The sequence below is a fragment of the Sinocyclocheilus rhinocerous genome, unplaced genomic scaffold (genome assembly GCF_001515625.1).
Source record: "Sinocyclocheilus rhinocerous isolate Xijiao unplaced genomic scaffold, SAMN03320098_v1.1 scaffold516, whole genome shotgun sequence".
NCBI classification, from domain to species: Eukaryota; Metazoa; Chordata; class Actinopteri; order Cypriniformes; family Cyprinidae; genus Sinocyclocheilus; species Sinocyclocheilus rhinocerous.
In genome coordinates this window covers 118,393-137,767 of record NW_015660501.1, presented here as the reverse complement: position 1 = coordinate 137,767, position 19,375 = coordinate 118,393, and the positions used below count along the sequence as shown (strand labels likewise).

General features: G+C 35.5%; 1 protein-coding gene across 1 annotated transcript in view; it reads right to left on the bottom strand.

Annotated features, from left to right (window-relative positions):
- Window positions 1–606: 606 nt before the first annotated feature.
- Window positions 607–19,375, bottom strand: part of LOC107725172 (nipped-B-like protein A) — a 52,661-nt gene continuing 33,892 nt past the window's right edge. The window contains exons 16-41 of the mRNA XM_016534344.1: window positions 18,816–18,967; window positions 18,642–18,722; window positions 18,164–18,264; window positions 17,943–18,069; window positions 17,760–17,842; window positions 17,533–17,665; window positions 16,754–16,897; window positions 16,515–16,643; window positions 15,603–15,749; window positions 14,729–14,863; window positions 14,513–14,611; window positions 13,590–13,643; window positions 13,388–13,496; window positions 12,200–12,330; window positions 10,803–10,943; window positions 9,460–9,708; window positions 8,982–9,072; window positions 8,390–8,563; window positions 7,820–8,010; window positions 6,827–6,934; window positions 5,992–6,192; window positions 5,745–5,891; window positions 4,065–4,453; window positions 3,791–3,965; window positions 3,066–3,245; window positions 607–1,687 (exon numbers count right to left, since the gene is read on the bottom strand). Coding sequence (XP_016389830.1) covers window positions 1,319–1,687; window positions 3,066–3,245; window positions 3,791–3,965; window positions 4,065–4,453; window positions 5,745–5,891; window positions 5,992–6,192; window positions 6,827–6,934; window positions 7,820–8,010; window positions 8,390–8,563; window positions 8,982–9,072; window positions 9,460–9,708; window positions 10,803–10,943; window positions 12,200–12,330; window positions 13,388–13,496; window positions 13,590–13,643; window positions 14,513–14,611; window positions 14,729–14,863; window positions 15,603–15,749; window positions 16,515–16,643; window positions 16,754–16,897; window positions 17,533–17,665; window positions 17,760–17,842; window positions 17,943–18,069; window positions 18,164–18,264; window positions 18,642–18,722; window positions 18,816–18,967 — 4,040 coding nt within the window. The 3' untranslated portion in view covers window positions 607–1,318. The remainder of the gene's footprint in view (window positions 1,688–3,065; window positions 3,246–3,790; window positions 3,966–4,064; window positions 4,454–5,744; window positions 5,892–5,991; window positions 6,193–6,826; window positions 6,935–7,819; window positions 8,011–8,389; window positions 8,564–8,981; window positions 9,073–9,459; window positions 9,709–10,802; window positions 10,944–12,199; window positions 12,331–13,387; window positions 13,497–13,589; window positions 13,644–14,512; window positions 14,612–14,728; window positions 14,864–15,602; window positions 15,750–16,514; window positions 16,644–16,753; window positions 16,898–17,532; window positions 17,666–17,759; window positions 17,843–17,942; window positions 18,070–18,163; window positions 18,265–18,641; window positions 18,723–18,815; window positions 18,968–19,375) is intronic.

Here is a 19,375-nt window from a genome sequence, read left to right as displayed (position 1 = left end):
CAATCAAAGTTTAAGGCAAGTTTATGCTTTTTAACTCAATCATCATTATTAAATATTTTGTAAATGTTTGCAAATTGCAAGAGATGGCTGGTCATGTGATCCCAACCAGGCAACCACCAGCTTAAGAAAAATAAACTAAATCTTGTGAGTGCTCATTTGTATACATATTGAAAGTGCTATTCTTGTGTGTTGTGGTTTGGTAGTGCATATGCTCCAAAATACAATTAAATGCACAAAATAAGTAAAAAGGGTGACACTTTAACTTCATGTGCCATTGTTACACATTACATGTATTTCAAAATTTCATGTTACCACTTCTTTGTAATTATTTCTGAAATTTACTAGCAATTTCTGTGTGAAAACTAAATTTTTTTTTTTCAGTGTAAAAATCAAACAAACATCAAAATAAAGTGTGACTGCGAAAAGTATTCATTTCTTATTGAATTCTATAATAGAAAAAACTACTTGGGGCACCTTTACAAGTTGTCAGACACACTGGACGTGTTTCCCAGAATAATTTCTTGTCCTCTCTTCACTATACCTGTCAATAAAGAAGCATGCATGATAAGTGAACAAGAGTCACAAACGGACAGGATGAGTCTTGCAAGTAAGAGAAGTAGAAAATTTATTGCAGTATTTGTTCCATCAGAGGCATGTGGGTCCCTTTACGCTGAGCAGGGCGACCTGTAATCGCAAATCTCCTTCGACACAGCCCTCCTCACAGACACTGCATGCTATACACAATAAATTACAGCCACACGGTGCTATCGTACAAAATGGACAAACAGCTCGACAGAGAGAATCATCATCATCAGCCAGTAAAGGAGGAGCTAAGCTATAGAAAGCCGATTGACGCTAAGAAATCCAAAAAGAAATTGGGAAAAAAAGGAAGAAATAAAGTAAAAACATCAACAAACTAATTCTTTCAACATTCAGTATATATTTAAATTTCTTTTATAGATATAAACAATATTTTTATGTTAAACTATGATACACTGGGAGTAGAAATCAAACAACCAGAAATCTGCTGCACAACAGCGAAGGAGCACCCATACAATGTTTCTCCAAACATTTTATTCCTGCGATACGACGATGCACTCTGGCGCAGAGGGTCAAATGTCACCGCCAGACCCAGAGTGCATCAGAAAGAGAAAGAGTCTGTAGTGTAGAATAGCCGCTCGTGTTTGTGTGTGGTTGGCTGACCCAGGAGATGTTTGGCTGATGGCATATGGAGAGACGGTGAGTGTGTGAGTGTTGCATTAGGCTGAGAGGATCTGAGATGGGAGGTATGTGCGTGCGTGCGAGCATTTACGTATTATTAGCTGGAGTTCCTGTCCTTGGCAGTGTAGAGTGACCGTAGAGTCTGCGCCACTTTGTGGTTGAGCTTGTTGCCACTGGTGAGTGTGATTTTTTTATAGATGATGTCAGTCTCTCTGATGGTGTCCACCCAAGGCACCAGCTTGCGCCCGTCGCGCCGCTTCGCCTCGGCCCAGGAGCTGGAGTACGAGCCCGCCATCCAGTGGATTCTGTAACCGTCACTGTTCCTCTGGATCACGCGCGCAATCTGCGGCCGGTCTTTGTATTTGGGGCAGTGGATGGCGATGATGTCGAGCGCACTGACGGACTCGTTCATGTTCGTCAACAGCAGGTCCGCCGATTCTGCCGAGCGCCTCACGCGTCGAGACGCCTGTGACGAGAGACACGGAAACAAAACGTGAGCAACGACTGGTCAGACGGTCTCTAAGTAGCCTACTGGCACTAACAATTTATTTGAATGTGCCCTTATTAAATGTATTTATTATACAGGGTTTCTGCAGGTTTTATGATGGTAATATGCACCAAGAGCTTGTAACACTCCAAAGAGAAAGGAAAAATTGAAATCGCATCATATGACCCCTTTAAGACTTTTTAAGACCATGTTAAGAAATTTACAGTTAGGGAATAAAATTGAATCGAACACAATACATCAGTATTAGCAACAGTTCAAAGTTTAAAACAAACAATTTCCAACAGATGTCCATTAATTAAAAAAAATGAAATTTTATACAAAAAAAATTTAATTGAAGAAAATTAAGTGAGTATATGATTAAAACAAGAACAAATATCTGCCAATGAGTTTTCAAACTCCACTGACAGGTATTTGTTCTTCTTTCAAGCATAAACTCAATTTTGTACAGTTTCTCAGAAAACAAAACTTCATATGTTTAATTTGCATCTCAAGTAAATGTATCTTGATTTAAGGATGTTAAGGTATTTGTATTGGAAAAAACAATACTGAGGAAGATTTTTTTTTGTTTTGAAGTGTCTGCAATATTTAATGCCGCAACTTTATGAATTTAAGACCTCATGCTCTGATTTAAGACATTTTCATGCAAATAAAAAGACTTTTAAGGTCTGTTTAAGACCCGCATAAACCCCGCTATAATAATAACAGCAAATTGAATTGTGATTACAAAGCAACAAAGCAACATTAAACCAAAATGTACACTGTAAAAAATGATTTTTCAAAGTTGCAAATAAAAGATTATTGGAGTATGTTTTACAAGAAAATACTATTTCAGACTTTCCATTTAATTTCACATTTAATTTTTACACAGAATAAGCTACTAAGAGGATTGGACTGGGTTGTAAAGGGTGTGTGATAAAATTGACAAAAAAAAATAAAAAATTCTTGATATTTTCTTAGATTTTGTCAACAACAATAATATATTTAGCCAAGTGTGTTTTTTGCTGGTATCTTGGCTAGAGCTTTGTTTGGAACTATGGATATTGGAAAATTTAGGAATTTTCATTGGTGAAACAAAGAAAGAACAGACAATACTGTGCCTAAAATGTACCTCACAATATTAACTTCTTGTTTATTGAGCTGTTGGAAAAAAATCTATATCACATTTGCAATCATGCAGATATCTGGGAAAAACTGTATGTTTGCTTGTGTGACAAAAACTCATAAAGTGGTATTTTTACCATATATAGTATTTGAGTCTGCATTCTACTTGGCTACATCACGCATTAAAAGCATGCACTCTCAAGGTGTGTTTTTGTTTGTTTTGGCGTTCTCTCACCCCTGGTGTCCTCTCCTCTCCGTCACTGTCCTCATCCTCGGAGTCAACTGTGTGGTGGTTTCGGGGGCTTGTGCCTGCTCCCCCCAGCAGTGCGGTGATGGCTTTATTCCTCACGTTTGCACTCGTCTCTCCCTCCTCATCCTCTTCGTCAGGGTCCAGGTGCTCCATCAGCAACTTAAACTGAGAATTAAATAGTATAAATAAGCAATTCTTAACAATTTGACTCAAAGGTCCCACAACACAATAATTCTTCAAGGATTTCTGGTGTAATCATGACCAAGCTTGAATGTTTTCAAGTGATTTTATTAACAGAAACTGGAATGCCTATATATATATATATATATATATATATAAAATTAACAATGATTTTGTGATTTCAAGTATATTTTTATACGTCTCATATTTTGTATATTATTATTATTATTAGCATAATCACTAATATTATTATTAATTATAAAAACTATCATTACTGGCAAATTTCTTATAATTACTATTAAAAACAAACTAAAACTAATGCTAAATATTACTAACAATATAAATATAATATATAAAGAAAAACCATCTTTGTGAGCGCTGTCATCTTGATTTTGCTTTTTAGCATTTACATTAAGTTCTTATAATTACTATTAAAACAATGTTAAATAATATTACTAACAATATAAATTATAACATTCCATAACACTTTTTTTTTATGTCTTAAAGAAAATTTGTAAAAATAAGCTCACATCGAGGTACTGTTTGACGATCTTCCTCTTCAGCTCATAGGTCATATCATCGTGAACCTCATCATTGTGAAGGAAGTCGATGGTCTGCCGTGGACTGAAGTTAACAGATGACTTCCTGTTGACGGCTTTATCGTACACCTTCGCTGACTCTATGGGAGAGTACTTCTGAATTTTGCTGCAATGGAAGAGAGCAGAATAAAGACAGTAAATATAAAACCTAAAGAGAACAGCAATCATTTCAGGGTTGCTGGGATGCATGATGGGTGTTTGCTACCTGTCCGAGAAGCCGTAGAGGTTCTTGAGGTGTTGTTTGAGCACTAGCAGTAACAATATGCCCTGTGATGCCCTAGCAAAGTCCAGGAGAGATGTTGTGTCATCAGGGAGACGCTCCATTACAGCATCAGCATCCTCAAGGTCAGAATCAGAATCTGACTCCGACTGCCTGGCGCCCTCTGTGGGCTTGGGCTTCCTCACCCGCTGCCCCTCCTCATCCTCCTCATAATCATCCTCTTCATCTCCACTGTTCCTTTCTCTTTCCTCGTTCCGCTCTCCCCTCTCCTCCTCCGAACCGTTCTGCTGCTGTTGCGGTTGGTGCGGTTGGTGCCGTCGTCGCCGTCGTCGTCTCCTTTTCCTGCTCTTCCTGCCCGGAACCTTAACGAGAGACTGGGTACAACGATGGCCCGTTTAGAAGTCATGGTGGAACTACTGTCACAACCATCAGTGCATTAACATGACCATCCATGATTACATCTAATAAACAACCTTGTGTTAAATACAGTCATAACAGAGGTTATTTATACATGTAAAACTATATATACATTTACGTATATAAACTTAAAGGAACAGTAGTAATTGGAGTAATTGCAAGAATGGAGAATGTGTTGTTTTAAAATCTAAATAATGTTTTGGTGCAAAAAAAACCCTGATCATTTAACAATAAAAACATTCTCCCATTAAATATGACTGTTCAAATATAATAATATTATAATTATAATAATAATAATAAATTATTACTATATTTTATTACAAAAAAATTTGTAGAAATTACTAAAATAATATTGTACTGTAAAATAAACAAGTATTAATAACACTAATTGTATTTTACAGAAGAACAGAGAAATTGATTAAATGCTCACACCACCCTGTTTTAGGTTAAAATAGGAAAATGAATGCAATAATTAAATACTTCTCTGTAAAGAAAATTGAAGTAAACGTAGACAAATCCCCAAGTTTTTCTCCAGTGTTTTACCACCTCAAGTAGTTTTCATTCATGTAAAAATACACCTCATTATCATTTTCTAACCTTGTTATATTGATTTTTCAATTAAAATCTAAAATTTTATGCCCTTAATGTTGTGCCAATTTTTCCTTGTGGTCTCGAAAATGGTATTGAATATCAATATTTTTCAAGGTATCGTATCGAAGTTTCAGTATTAGTTTAATTACAATACTAATATTTATTCATTACTTTTAACCGTTGGGTTTTCAAATGCACATTATCAGCGACCCAATCTCAGAGCACAAGCAGAAATGAGTTTATGTGCCGCTCTGAGACACTAAAAACACAGGATCATGAGCTGCTTGTGTGTAAATGAACAAAGGGGTGGGGGGGGGGGGGGGGTTTGGAATACCTGATTATAAGAGGAAATCATGCATTTTATTTTTGACCCTTATAATATTATCAAGACCATTTTTATCTTTTTGAGTTTTGAAATTAAACAGGCCATTTTTGCTACTGTGCCTATAAGACTATGTAAACGGCCTCTTCCCATTGCAAATGGTTAACAGCGCTGTTATGTTCACACAGAGGCTGAGAGTTTGCGCTGCTCCATCCTTCAAACACAACTGCTTGGGGTAAAGCTGGATTACACTGTGACAGGCTCACAAAACAATCAGTGCTGAAATGTGCTACACAAACTGTTAAGGTCAGACACAAGCACTTGAGCATGTTTACCTCTTTAAATGTCTGCAGCAGGTTGCTGCCTGACACAGAGAGTGTGATGTCTATATGATGCATGATAAACAGCGGCTCCTCCTGAGACTGATAGGGGAAGTAGGCCAGATTATCAGCGATGAACAGCAGCATGTTCACCTCAATCTTCTGCTCGGACACAGAGAGACAGACAGATGGGAAAGGTCAGTCTCAACATCACAACAAAAAGCCAACGTTAGGAAGAGACAGACACACAAAGAGTGCTAACCGAGCTGTCGTCGAAGAGACTGAGCAGTGAGATGAGGAACGCTCGCCGGTGTTGTCTGTTTGTGCGGATCATGCTGTAGAGGTGTGAACACTGAGCAGAATGGGACTCGTCCTGACGGAAACCACGGATCACAGATCCCGCTGATCCCAAGACGGCCTGCTGCACTTGGAATGACATCTTCATTCCTGCTACAGCCTTCATCTGTAGAGTAATTCAAGTTATATAATTTAATAGCAATTAAAGTAAATAATGCAATAAGCAATTAAATAATCCAGGTATAACAATCCAATTTTATCACACACACACGAGTCCCAAAAATTTTTTTTACTTGTATTTTTAGCTACCCTTCAATACAACAACAGAATGTGTGCAAAAATTCTAATTACTTATAATTTAAAAGTATTTGAAATAGAATTAAATTAAAATAATAAATTAAAATAAAAAAGTATTTAGGTATTTTATACGTATATATAATTGAAATAAAATTTATTTGTGTATGTTACAATTTATATTCATATGTTCAAATACATTAAATAGATTTAATTTAAACTAGAATTATTATAATAACTATTACAAATGTTTACAAAAGTTAACGTGCGTGTGTGTGTGTGTATGCATATATATATATATATATATATACACACACATACACACACAAATAATATACTTACATATAAATATTAATTGTAATATACACACAAATAAAAGTGCTTAACCACTTTACATTCTTTCACTCATGGCTTCAATGTATTTGACCAGTAGGAATGCTCCAATTAATTAATAAAATTATGATCCAGCATGAGACACATGACAAGGTGTGTGGATTGGTGCTCACATGGATGAATCCAGTGTATTTCTTATCAATCTCCACCAGCTGCTGGTCTGCTTTGTTCCTCATGGTGGGCTCTGGGTCCGTCCCCATGGCGATCAGATATGGCACACACTATGATTGGAAGGAGGAAGGAAAAGTGACAAGTCTGTGTAAGTGTGCAAGTTCTCCAGCCAAGGCTGTGACAGTGATGAGTAGGCCCAATCCCAACTTTTTTTTTTTTTTTTTTAATAAACAATTTTTATGTGAACTGTAGGAAAAAAAATTGTGGGATGCAATTAAATCTATTAAATTGTGTTAACTGGAATAAAGCACTCTTAATTGTAGCTGAAATCATTACTAAATTAGTACTTATGCAAGAACATTTATGTAAAGTTTGGGGTCAGTATTTTTTTTTTTTTTTTTTTAAAGAAACTAACAGTTGTGTTATAAAAGAGTTGCATTTCAAATAAATGCTGTTCTTTTGAACTTTCTATTTGGTTTCCAGCAAAATATTAAGCAGCACGACTGTTTTCAATATCGATAATAATCAGAAATGTTTCTTGAGCAGCAAATCAGCATATTAGAATGATTTCTGAAGGATCATGTGACACTGAAGACTGGAGTAATGATGCTGAAAATTCAGCTTTGCATCACAGGAATAAATTACATTTTAAAATATATTCAAATAGAAAACAGTTTAATTTGTAATAATATTTCCCAATACTACTGTTTTTTTTTAATTAAATAAATGCAGCCTTGGTGAGCAAGATACTTTAACATTAAAACATCTTTTGTTAATAAATATTATTTACTTTGCAATTGCACTTATGTATTTTATTCATAAGTGTGTTTCCTGGGAATCAAACCCGTGAATATGGCGTTGCAATTAAAACAAGGAAAAACAAAACAACATGCCAACAGTTGAGATGTGCAGAGGTTTATCATTCTGTGCAGGACTAGTGATGACATAGACGCTGGGTTTATAATGTCAGTGTTGTTGTATAGGGGTGTGTGTACCTGTACGGGGTGTATGAGTCCCTGGCTGAGGGTCAGAGCGATGACATTGAGGGCAAAGTGTCGTACACTGGACTGTGTGTGGAAGAAAGACTCCAGGACCTGCTTCAAATAGAGCTGCATGATGGAGCTGCTCATACCAGATGAGATGTCACCCATCTCTTTCAGATCCTCTTGCTTTGACAATTTCTGCCCTGAAAAGATGAAAACACAACAAGCTTTCTTTAAGGGTGGTACAGAGTTTATAGAGCCTTATAGAGTTTGGCAATCCCAGTTTTCTGCCATTAGTGTAGTGCAGGCTTTCTCAACCCTGGCCCTCGAGGGCCACTGTCCTGCAAATGTTAGCTCCAACCCTAATCAAACACACCTGAACCAGCTAATTAAGCTGTTCAGGATTATTAGTAAGCTACAGGCAGGTGAGTTTGATCAAGGTTGAAGCAAAACTCTGCAGGACAGTGGCCCTCCAGGACCAGGGTTGAGAACCCCTGGTGTAGTGAATGTCGCCATATGAAGTTCTGCCGTTAATCTTAAAATCTTTAAAAATGTGAGCCACCACATGGCATGGTCACTCACACTCTCTATCGGCCTCCTGCATGCGAGAGTCCTCCTCCTGGAGATACATCTGGAGGTTTTTCAACACCTGGATCTTTAGCGTGATGGAGCACCGCTTATCCGACAGGAGCCCGTTATACAGAGACTTCACCTCTGGAATGAACATCTGACTCGGGTGCATGATGAACAGGAACCCTGCACGGCATGAGAAAAGGCAATGATGGTGTTTTTTTTTTTTTATTCAGTACTTAAAATATTGCTATGATGCAAAATATGAAATCAATCAAAGAACTGGTTCTGTAACAAAAAGCGGAGAAAATACACAATTACGCATCTGACAAATTAAGCACTACCCAGTTCTACTTTTGAAGTATTGCAATAGTTAACTAAAAAACTAAGGCCCAGTCCACACGGGAGACGCGTATAGCTGTATACGCATACATTTTGTATCGTATAGGCGTTTCGTCTATACGCCGCCCTTGCGTTTTCGTGTGGACAGCGAATCCGTATATTTTCAAAAAGAATATATAAAAATAAAAGCTTATTCAAAATATGAATAAATACTATAATAGTATATAAAAATATGAAAACAACAATGACTGCGTCATCTTACCCAACCCAATGATGGCTTTGCATTTAACTTCTTCATCCTCGTGATTGGTGAAGTACAGTAATGATTCCAAAACCTTCTCCTTTATCACAACCTGTCAATGACAGTGCAAGTTTTCAGGTTTAAATAACACGTAAACAAATTAAAATAAACCATACAAAATCATAGTAATAAAGTTGAGAATAAAAAAACAGAAAATTTTTAGAAATATTTGATTAAATTAATAATTTCAAAAAATATCTATAGATAAATAAGAGTAAAAAAAACTTGTAACAAGCTATCTTGGGTTTAAAAAAGCTAGATATATAAATACAATACAAATATTAAGCAACTCAAGTCTTGTTACAGTGAAATTAGTGTTTCTTAATGCTAATAAGCTTAAGTCAATGAGCAACAAATACATGGCAATCATAGCTGCATGTATATTACGTGCAGGTTTATGTATAATCGTATAATTACATATCAGGAAAGGTTGTGATACCTTAGTGGTGCCCTTGAACTGCTCAAAGTCGAAGTCAAAGTGTCTGCAGAGAGCTCCCACGGTGAAGAGAGATCTGAGCAGGGCTGCTTTGGTGGCAGCCAGTGCCATGTGGTTCGTACCCTCCTGATGCTGTAGCTTTAGCTTAGTCAGAGCCCCATAATAACGGTTAAAACAGGCCCATACAAACTTATAATTACGAGTCACTTTATTCACTATCGCACCCAAACAGCTCACACAGTACTGGACAACCTGTGCGAAAGGATAAAAAGAAAAAGAATTTAGTGAGATGTGTAGAAATAGGTTTCAAAAGTGTATCTGTAACTACAGGTCGTCGTCAAATGAGCAACCAGCCAGTTGTTGAGCTAATTTAAGATTAATGAAACGTACAAATGAACACTTTTACCATTATTTTAAGAGGGGAGGTCTGATGCCATTTCATGCGTTCTGACTTATTTACACTGTTAAAGAGTTGGATTCTCATGCTAAACATGGCCAAAGTTTTTAAAAAAACGCGTTGGACGCATGATGGAGTATTTCTGTTCAAAATACACTCCTTCTGGGTTCGTTTAAGTTTCAAAAAGGTTTTTTTTTTCCAAATATGGCTCTTCATGACGTCAAAAAGGGCAGAATTCCTTGTATGGGCACTTCTCCTGGAAAAGCGCGCGCACACGTCATCCAGAGCGAGAGCAAGAGCAGCGCATCAATGTGCTTCATTCGGGTTACACAAGTCATCTGTAGAGCTGCACAGGACTGCTTGAGAAGGATTTGTCATTTTGTTTTTAGACAACAATGTCACCAAAAAAGTGTGTTTCTGGTTGTGAGGGAAAGATAACCTTGTTCAGCTTCCCAAAGAACCCAGCGTTAAGGGAACAGTGGATGCAGTTTGTTTCTCCGGGGCAGCAACAGAGCAAGTGTGTTTGTTCCCGGCATTTCAGTGACAAATGTTTTATAAACAAATTAAATAAAATCTGAGTCAAAATTTTTGTTCCTGTTTTATTTATGTCGATGTTACAGCTTGCAGAGCAAAAGCTGCATGTGCTCGTGACTCTTCAGCTCCGCCCATGGCACGTCTCCAGGAGCTCGACTGTTTTCGGAGAGAAGTGTAAAGCTGTATCTGTCTTTTACAAATCTGAGAAATCTAAAGACTCTTTAGAGATATGATATGCAATACTACTGTATAGGTACTCAAGATTAACATGAGATTGGCAGAAACTGTGTGTTATGTCCCCTATAAAAAGTTACACAATAAATCACTTTAGAATTGTTACAGTCTTTTAAGTAAATCAAATGTTAATTGAGATATGTGAATTACGTATATCAGTGTGTGAGTACAGGTCACTTACGGTCATCCCATATTTTAAGATGAGCTTCATCAGGTCTTCCTCAATGGTGGTCAGGAAGCTCTCGCTGGGGTGATCCATCAGAGGAACCACAAGCTCCAGGATCTTAGCAACGTTACAAATCACCATGAAGTCACTTTGAGACTGTGAAAATGACAAACACAAAAGCATTATACATAAACACCGTAAAAAAACAAATTAAAACAATCTTATGACACGCATACCTTGGCACAATATCATCTTAAAACACTAGCAGTAAACGGCCACTAGATGGCAGAATGACCACAAATATTGCACTGGCAGGTGCTTCGCATAGAGCCCTAAGAATCTGCTTGCTCGCATGCATTTTTTCCCATTTGAGGTTTCAATCTTTCTGGATTTCATTTCTAATGGTTAAACAACATTTCATAATCAAAAAGCAAGTCTAATGAATTAAAATCATTACACTACATGAAACTACAATTTAACAACTATTCATTAAAGTTTGAACAAAAGTTCAATTTTTAGCGCCCTATGAAGGCCATTTTATTTTTTCCCAAATTCCATTTATTTCCATTCATTTATCTGGATTCCATTTTTTGTTTTTTCTTCAATTTTCTGGATTATGTTTTAATGGTGGAATTAGATTTTACTAATTAAAAAGCCTAATTTAAGTCATTAAACTTTTACAATTTAGCAACAATTTATTAAAGTCGGCATGAAATCAAAATTGACTTCATTTACTTTACTAGCTCACATTGCTAGTCTTGATGTGAACAATTAATCCGTGCAAGTTAATCTGCTGAAAAAAATTGTTTGTCTTGGTAATCTTTAATCAAAATCTGATCATTTGCTTCTGCTCTGGAATGGCAGACCTTCTCTGATGATGTCAGTTTGACGGCTTGGGCAGAATATCCTTTTAAACACACCCCTCCAACCGTTAGTTTGCTATGAGTGAGAGACAGAGAGGAGAAGCGCCAAAATAAAACCATGCCCTCTATTCAATATTCCGTTTCAGATGGAAATACGTCACTACACTGAAATAAAGTCGGCAGCAACTTCCGGTTCACGCGGACTTTAAAAGTTCAGCAAAAACTTTTTATTTTTCCCAAATTCTGTGTTTTCGGTCTTAATTTTTCTGGATTCCATTTTAATGGTTTAAATAAATTTTTAATTATTAAAAAAGCATGTCCAATAAACTGAATTTATGAAACTTTAATAATTCATTCATTTATTACATTTACAATAATAAAGTAATAAATTACAAAAATATAAAATAAATATTTATTTGTAAGATTTTTTTTCACAAAACTTGTCATTTTTCATTTTCTAGATTTATGATTTCATTCAAATTTATTATTAGAAATACGAAAGTCCTGCAAAATGGTAGGTTTACTGTTAAAATTAAAGTCTGAACTTACACTGCACTTGGTGGTGAGGTAGGGCTGCATAGTCATGGTATGCTTGACCATCAGCTGCGCTCTGATCTTACTGAACAGATACAGTGTGGTGATGCACGCGACCAACCGCGTTGAGTTCACACTCTTGTGCTCTGCACACAGACAGCATCACAACAGCAAATTAATTCATTTTGGGAAAAACCATCATTTTTAAACTAGCAAGTTAATTAACTTAATTATTCATACAATAATTTATTATTTATTTACAAAATTTACATTAAATGCAACTTAAACTAATATATATATATAATATATATATATAAAAAACGAAAACTACAAAAAAAAGCAACACGTAAAGATGTCTAAGAAAACTCTGAGTGATGGTTAAAATAGAAAGTGATTCTGTTTTTGATTAAATTAATTGAAATTAACTACCTTAACCCTATAAAGCCTATTGTATCATATTTGATACACACATTTATAAGACCTCTAAATTATCAACATGATCAAAACTTAGCTGAAAAAACCTCTTATACACAATCTTTTCTGTTGTCTGATTGATAGTTTATAAAAATCAGTGAAGATTTCAATTGCAAAAATAAATATAAAGTAAACACATTGTTCTTAATATTTTAAGATGAACATTTACTGGACTGAAGCAATTTAGCTTTACTTGATTATCCATACAATTTTTTTTTTTTTTAGAAAAATCATGTAAATCAATGCATCAAATATGATACATCAGGCTATTATTTGTTCATCTCTCAACCATCACTGTATTGCACTGCATTATATATTTTGCCCACCAAAATAAAAAATACAAAGTTTTGAACAATAAAACTAAAAGCTATCAGAATTTAATCTTACTTTTTTGGCTATATAAATATCAGCAATTCCAGTAAATTGCATATTTTGCTCAGTTTGGTCCACCAAATAAAATTAAGGTGTTACTAAGTATAAGGTCTATATTCTCCTATATCATACTATATGAAACATAAAAGCCTGATGCATCAAATAAATATTACTCAAAAAAAAAAAAAAGCACATATGCAAACTTTTTATATTTTGTCTAAAGGTTCAATAAGCTGTTCAATTTCAATAAAATGTAATTTGTTTGTGATTATTATTTCATATATCAGGCTTTACAGGATTAATCAACTGATATGCTAAAACAAATCAGATTTACCAAGTCTAGTAGAATGTGCGTACCTGCAAGTGCCTCCTCGTATTTGAGGATGTACTCCACAAGATTGTCCACCAACTGAACACAGGCCTTCCTGGCTGGCTTATAGGACGAGTCCTCCTCTGACTTTAATAGCTATTAAAAACAAAACACTGTGAATTGCAGTTCTACAGTCCTCCAAACTAGAGACCAGAAGAGGGAAATGGATTTGACTTAAAAAACACTTACGTTCTGCAGGAGCTGCTCAAACCAGTCATAGCCAGTGTCCTTACAGGCAGCAACCTGCAGTACAGAAAAGAACAAGTTCAGCTTGGGGATGATGCACTATTTTAAAGAAAAGCCATTTTTACACTAGATCTTTAGGTATGGACACGAGTCAGTCTGATTTTAACGATTTGTGTGAAAGTTGCTTTATTAAAGGTACAGTATGTAATATTGGCGGCTAGTGGTTAAAATGGGTACTGCAGTCCAAATTCAAAATACTGGAGAGAGTTGTTTCTCCCGTCCCTCCTCCTCAGACTCTATGCTCACGTGGGTTGCCAGATTGAGGAATGAGCGCAATTGACAATGGAAGGCGACGCCTACACTGTAAGATGATGAGTTGATTTATTCGTATTTTAATATGCCTCTGGTCATAGAGCTGCTTAGTTGGATGCCGTGGCTTTTTAGGTCAGGTAGAATCTGTGACCTCTGACCCAGTTCATATTCAGAAATTGCCTTCAGGGAGCAGCTTACATTTGCATATCTTGTAACGCATCTGTTGCAGAGAGATGCAAGCGCCACTGGAAGGTCTTATGTTCTGGTAGTAAAACCAAAAGGTATAAAAACATGTCTTCTCTAGTGTTACCCAGATACAACCACAAACAGCTTGCGGTGGTTCTCACACTGATAATGTAGACACACTCTGATTTAGAGCCAAATAAAACAAATGCTGAATCGGTCAGACAAAACAATATATATACAAACCCAATTCCAAAAAAGTTGGGACACTGTACAAATTGTGAGTAAAAAAGGAATGGAATAATTTACAAATCTCATAAACTTATATTTTATTCAAAATAGAATATAGATAACATATCAAATGTTGAAAGTGAGACATTTTATACACACACACACAAATAAAAATATACAATATAAACAGCTGGACTGACCACATCAGTGATGTTGAGAATCTTCCTATTCATTGTCTCTTTGTCGTGGCTGGCTGTGGGCGTAAACCACAGCTTCTGGAATGTTTCATTCACCAGTTTCTGCAGGGAGGGAAAAACCGTTAGCTCACACTTTTGTCACTAACTGGAAAAACCCATCACAACAGAAGTTCAGCACTGCATTTATCATGCAAAACAAAGGAAAGAACGTGGTTGCACCTTGATGCCCTCCTCGTCATTGACCCTGCGGATCATCTTCACGCACATCTCTGTGATCTTACTGAAGTTGGGCTGCTCTAAACAGATGTCTCTCAGAATCTTGATCACCCTCTTCCTCACACTGATACCGGTGTCCTAGAGTGAAAGCACAGAAAAACAATTTAAACTTCTCACCTATTACATGCACAGTATTCAAAATAGCAGAAAAAAAACACAATTGTACATTTTGTTTTTAACATCAAGACTTCAGGCCAAAATTCACATCACTGTCTAAAGGGAAAGTGTATATCTTAGGCCTTTAAAGGGTCACCGTTAACTTCCACAATTTTTATTCATATTTTTGTCTTTTCTAGTTCATTACCTATATTTACAAATTATTATGAGGTCATAAAAGTTGCATGCATAATAAAAATTTTTAAAAAGTGTCACATGCTCACATTTATCTGATCGAAAAAACAGCAATACTGTGAAATATTATTTCAAATTATAAGCATGTTTTATTGCAATATATTTTAAAATGTAATTTATTCCTGTAATGTCAAAGCTGAATTTTCGGCATAATTACTCCAGTCTTCAGTGTCACATGATCCTTCAAAAATCAATGTAATATGCTGATTTGCTGAAACCATTTTTTCAGGATTTTTTTAACAGAAGAAATTTTTTTTTTTAATTGAAACATAAATTGTAATATTATAAATATCAATTTAATGCATTCATCCTGAATAAAAGTATAAATTCCTTAAAAAACAAACAACAAAAAAAACTCGACCCCAAACTTTTGAATGGTAGTATGTAAATGTACATATAAACAATGATTAAAGCTTTACATTTTGCTACTTAAACTGTCAGACAGTGATCTGAAGTGCTGTCATACCAGTATCCTCTCGATGAGCATGTCATAGTACTGCTCGGTCAGCTGAGGTCGACTCAACACAAACCGTCCCAGCAGCTCGACCGCCGCTTCCCTCACACTGGTGGAGTTATCCATCAACCGGCCGTGAACACCACGCTGCATATCAGACTACATAACAGACAAACATACCAATTAAAAGACATCAACGGTCAACTCCAACAGAATTACCTATAGTGTTGTGCTGCCAGTTTTAATTAAGTCGTGCAAACTACAATACAAAATAAGATTGACGAATTTGTCATGACGGATTAAGGGTAGAAAAAAGGGCAAATTATCTGCTATCAGTAAAATGCTAATTTTGTGCATGACTCTATTATATAATAATTATAACATAATAATAATAATTATTATTACTATTATTATTAACCATCATCATTAATAATTATAATAATAATAAATTACAACAATTACTGATATCTGCTATCATTAAAATGATCATTTTGTGCATGTCTATTTTTATTATTTTTACCATTATAAATAATATTAATATTTATAGAATAATTGTATTATTATTAATCATTATTAAATTACATGCATACTGTATCAGTCAGTATTCTCTACATTTAATGGGATATTATTTTAGAAGTTAAATGTCATTAAATGTCACTATAAAATAACACAAATGGAAATATGAAACAAAATCAAAATTCTCTTAAATTTAGAGTAAATATATATAATATCTTATGGATTCTCTCTACCAATTTTCCTTATAATTTTAAGCATTTAAGAAGACACCTTAAGTGTAAAAGGTTTTTAAGATCATGAGAAACAAATTCGGTGTTATTTACAGGTGTTAAATTAACCGCAGGCAACCTCACACTACACATGTTGACACTTGACCATGGAAAAACTCAAAGGCAGACAGGACTCTACATAAAGGCCAGAGGATATGAAGAGCATCTGAGCTGGACTCACTGTGAGCGCAGGGTCTGTTTCTGCATTCTCATCCATATAACCCAATAAGGCTTTCTGCAACCGCTGAGTCTCGTCTCCCTCTGAGCTCTAAAGACACAGAAAAAGCATTAAATAAAAAACACACATTGAAAATTGAGTGTTTATGAGATGTAGTCCACATGCACCAGCATGTGTAATGTAGATACATGTTCGCATACCTCTCTGATGATGCAGTCGATGGCTTTCTGGTCCATCCTGCTGGTGACGGAATCTTTCCTCAATCTGGCTGCTACGGTACCCAGATAATCCAGTGATGCCACTCGCAGTGCCATCTCTGTCTGCTTGTTACTGAATTGGTGCACCTAGGGACAGAGCATGAAGGTCAAGGGTCACTGAAGAAGAAAGAACCTCTGTATGGGTTTCACTGAAATCACTGTTATTGTATTTTCTTTCATTAACCAAACTGGGTTTTTATTATTGATCTTTTTACAATGCTATAAACCTGGTTTAGAGTTGCTCACATTATAAATAAATTACTCGTATTACTATAGTAAGTACAAGTAATATGCAACAAGGACACTGTATTTTCAAGTAAAATATGGGTAGCTTTTAGGTTTACAATCTATCCATACACACATACATAATTTTATAAAAATGTATAAAAAATAAAAACAGCAATAGAAATAAATCATATACATTAAATGTATAAATCATGTTTAAATTATATATAAATTGTGAAATAAAAATATATACATTATATTTATAATTATACAATTTATATTTGTTAATGTTATAATTAAATTAATTTTGAAACTATTTATTTGATTAATTTTATTTAGCACAAATCGTCTGAAGTCAAAGTTTATTTGACTTTTTATTTGAAGCGCCATCATAAACTCCTGTGGGTTCATAAATATGCACTTTTTTCATGTTTAGCACGGTCAGGGAAGTTTAGGCTCTGTTGCAGATAATGTGATTGGCTATGGCTTGTTCTTACCAGTAATCTGCCCAGCAGGCTCAGCAGTAATTCCGAAGCGGGCCACTCGGGTTTGTTGACTGTAGACAGCAGATCCTGCACAAAATTCTCAAACAGCGGCCTGTAGTCTTCCTCACCCTGTTTACTGCCACACCTAAGTAGTAACAATACAGAAACATACACTGAATACTGCACACACACATACTTCATGAAGAAAAAAAAATTGAAAACAGGAGGGATGTTCTGACTTCTTGAGGAAGACAGAGAGGAAGTTCTGAGCCGTCCGTCTAGCCGTTTCATACGAGTTGGTGATGAACACATCGTCGTCAACCTAAAAATGGATTAAATCATATTGTTAATGTATCCTGTAATCTACACCAGACTTTGCAGCAATAGTACAAATGTGAGAGTGGTGGATGAGTAACTAGTACCTTCTTATGATCATCTTCAGAGTCTTTCTCAGAGGGCAGATGGACCACGCACTGAATTAGCTGCAGCACCAGAGCACTAACCATCTGAATGTATATGGGCTCCCCCTCAGCATCACTACTGTTCAACCTAAACACAGAATTGACATGCAGGAAATGCTTGTTGTTATCACAGATCAGTTTAGGCAGAACTGTCAGCTCAATATAGGCAGTCATAACAGTACCTGAAGTTCCTGAGGCTGCGTTTGCTGGTGGGCAGTCTGGCCAAAGAGGTAAAAATCTCCTCTAGAATTAACTGTCTATGCTTCTCGTAACGAGAGAAGACCTGAGACAAAGGGAGAAGCAAAAAGCCTCCATCAGTGACATGTTTTTAGATATAGTTTAAATCATAACATAAAAATAGTCTTCTGATTTCCACAACAACTTCTTTGGTCGCAAAACAAGAAAACAAAAAAGCGACAATCCTGATTTGAAGTCAAAATGTGTATTAAAGGACCAAAATCATTATTTTAATTAAAATTTAATTCGCTAAAAAAAACAAGAAATAAAAGGAAAAAAAGAAAGACATTCCTAACATTAAACCAAAATGAGTATTTAAGGAAAAATTTCTAAACAGTTTTGTTATAATTTAATTTAAAAAAACAATTTCATTATATTTATGATGGAGCTCATCTATATATGTGCTCATTTATGAAAACATACCGCCGTCACCAGCTTTATGGCGCACAGCTGCAGCTCACTGACATTCTCCACAAAGAACGGAGTGATGCCCATCGAAGAGACCTGCAGAAGAACAACAACACAGAGTGATACAACATGCAATAAATGCAAATAAACTATAGAGTACACAAATACACTGCACCCATCAGTTCCTACCTGCAATATTGTTGTATCAGTCAACAGCTGAATTTCCAGAAGCTCTGAGATGTTGCTGACGACGTCACACACTTTGTTATAGAGCATGATGATGACTCTCTGCTTGGCGGTGGAGCACTTGGCTCGCTTTGCTTTGGAGCTCAGCAAGGAACCTGAAACCACACATGGTTCAAACCACAAGAAAGTGTTAGGAAGCAGTTCATTTACATTTACAAACAGTTGACATATAATGTTATTTAATGTACTAGTGATTTAAAACAACGGCAGTAAACTGGCAGTAAATACCAATGTAAAATTTGTCCAAAAAAAATCTATTCTAATTATTATTAAATTTAGTTCATTTATAAAATATGTAATTTTAATAATCTATAAAAACATTAAAAAAGATTTTAAACTTAAATAATAAATTTCTAAGAACTCTGTCAGACTGAACCAAAGTACTGTACTTGAATGATCTATAACATTTTAATTTGTGATTTTTTTTATTTTTTATCAATAAGATCAAACAATTCATGCAACATACTTATTTTTCTTATGTTTTTTTTTCTTACTTGGAGGGT